Source organism: Myotis davidii, unplaced genomic scaffold (assembly GCF_000327345.1).
Source record: "Myotis davidii unplaced genomic scaffold, ASM32734v1 scaffold238, whole genome shotgun sequence".
NCBI lineage: Eukaryota > Metazoa > Chordata > Mammalia > Chiroptera > Vespertilionidae > Myotis > Myotis davidii.
Genome location: NW_006293779.1, coordinates 4112322 through 4114188, shown reverse-complemented (window position 1 = coordinate 4114188; position 1867 = coordinate 4112322). Strand labels below are relative to the sequence as shown.

Sequence of the window (1867 nt, the reverse complement as noted above, 5' to 3'; positions counted from 1 at the left end):
ATGTTCAATTTGTAACAATGAAAATACATCCTGCATATCAGATATTTACATTATGATTCATAACAGTAGCAAAATTACAGTTATGAAGTAGCAACGAAAAGAATTTTATGGTTGGGGGTCACCACAACATGAGGAACTGTATTAAAGGGTTGAGGCATTAGGAAGGTTGAGAACCACTGCCTTAGGCTCATTCCAGTAATCATCAGTGCCCTGCCCCTCCCACATCCCTCCCACTCCCCCCACCACCACCAACTGCCTGGGGACTAATGAAACCCGCCCCTCTGCTCCCACAGCTTCCAAGGGCTTTTGTCAATGTGGTGGAAGTCATGGAGCTGAGCAGCCTACACCAGGGCCAAGGCGGGAAATGTGACATGCCACTGGCAGCTCAGTAAGTACACAGTCCCGGTCCCAGGGGGAGGGCACCCTGGGGAGCAGGGCTCACAAACGCCAACAGTGAGACCATTGCACAGAGAAGACAGTCCTATCTAGTGGGCAACTAGCCAGGGACTTGCAAAATCACTTGGAAAGGCCTCTACATTATTGAATGCCGACTGTATACATGTCACTTCCTTTCTCAGGACCTCAGTTTGCTTTTCTGTAAAGTGAGACAGACAGACCAAATGATCCTTAAAGCCTCCTGAATTGCCAGCAATTCCAAACCCCAGCTCCAGTGAGTTGCTCTGTGTTTGAGAGGCAGCAGAGGGCCATGAGCTATACCTGGCCTCAGATCCTGGATCTGCCATTTAGGACCTGTGGGAGCTTGCCCAAACCACCTCACCCTCTCTGTGCTTCCTACTCCTCACCTGTAAAATGTCCTTACAGAGTAGAACGGAAGTCTAGAGGCAATCAATGCATGACAAGTACTTGGCCCCAGTGGGGCAGGCGCTCAGGAAACAGTAGGTTTTACAATGTCCTTCAGATGACTGTCCTTGAGGCCACTGCAAGATGCGAATTTCTGTTGGGGGATAGAATTTATTTAAAGTGCAGCTGTTACCCTGGCAGGGAGTTGCCATCTTCTGAGGCCAGAGGGTCTCCCGGAGTTTTGCTATGGGGAGGAGATTCTGTAGGGGGTTGAAGGGTCCTATCTGGGGTCAAATGGATTTGGTGGGAAGATGACAAGCTAGTTCCATTATTGATAGGAACCTAGCCCCCCGGGTGGAGTGTCCAATAGCTGGGGGTATGGCGGGCTCCTCCAGCAAGGCGGTCTTACATCCCACCTTGACCCGCCCTAGCTTCTCAAGAGACTCCCGCTCTGGAGCTCTGAGGGAGAGTCCCAAGCAGCTGGAGGTAGAGAAGGGAGGCCTCGGGAACATAAAGGAGAGGGACTGGGCCATCATGGCCGTCTTCACCCAACTCCATCCTGCTCCCTACCTGGTCATTCTCTGGACAAACCACAGAAGCCACAAGCTTGGGAAGGAACAGCTATGTGGCAGGGGGAAGGGGCGGCCTGTCCACATGGAGACCCAGGCATCAGGTGCCAACTCTTCCACCTTCTCTCTCAACAAATACCTGCTGGACCTTGAGGTTCCGTGCTGTGACCTGGGTCCATGAGTCAGCAAGGCTGTGTTGTGGAGGCACCTGTATGTCATCACCTTCTCCTGTGAGGCAGCACAGGGTCCGGGCCCCTGTGGGCAGCAGCTTCCTCTGGGGGGGGGGCGGGTGTCAGCCTCCCAGGGGCCCAGAGCCAGGCTGCCCCCAGGGAGCTTCTCCATAGGACTCCTTGCCTTATAGGAGCAACTGCACTTGCTTCAGACGCGTCCAGGAGAACTCCCCAGAGATGCAAGAACTGAAGAAGGTGAACTGGAACTTTCAGGTAGATCTGCATCCCTTCTCTTCCTGCCCCAGGTGAGAGGCATCTTTACTCCAG

The 1867-nt window shown here is 53.2% G+C and overlaps 1 protein-coding gene across 1 annotated transcript in view; it reads left to right on the top strand.

Moving 5' to 3' along the window:
- Positions 1-1867, top strand: part of PLB1 (phospholipase B1) — a 100329-nt gene that overhangs the window by 87866 nt on the left and 10596 nt on the right. Inside the window, exons 45-46 of the mRNA XM_015566426.1 lie at positions 294-388; positions 1732-1813. Coding sequence (XP_015421912.1) covers positions 294-388; positions 1732-1813 — 177 coding nt within the window. The remainder of the gene's footprint in view (positions 1-293; positions 389-1731; positions 1814-1867) is intronic.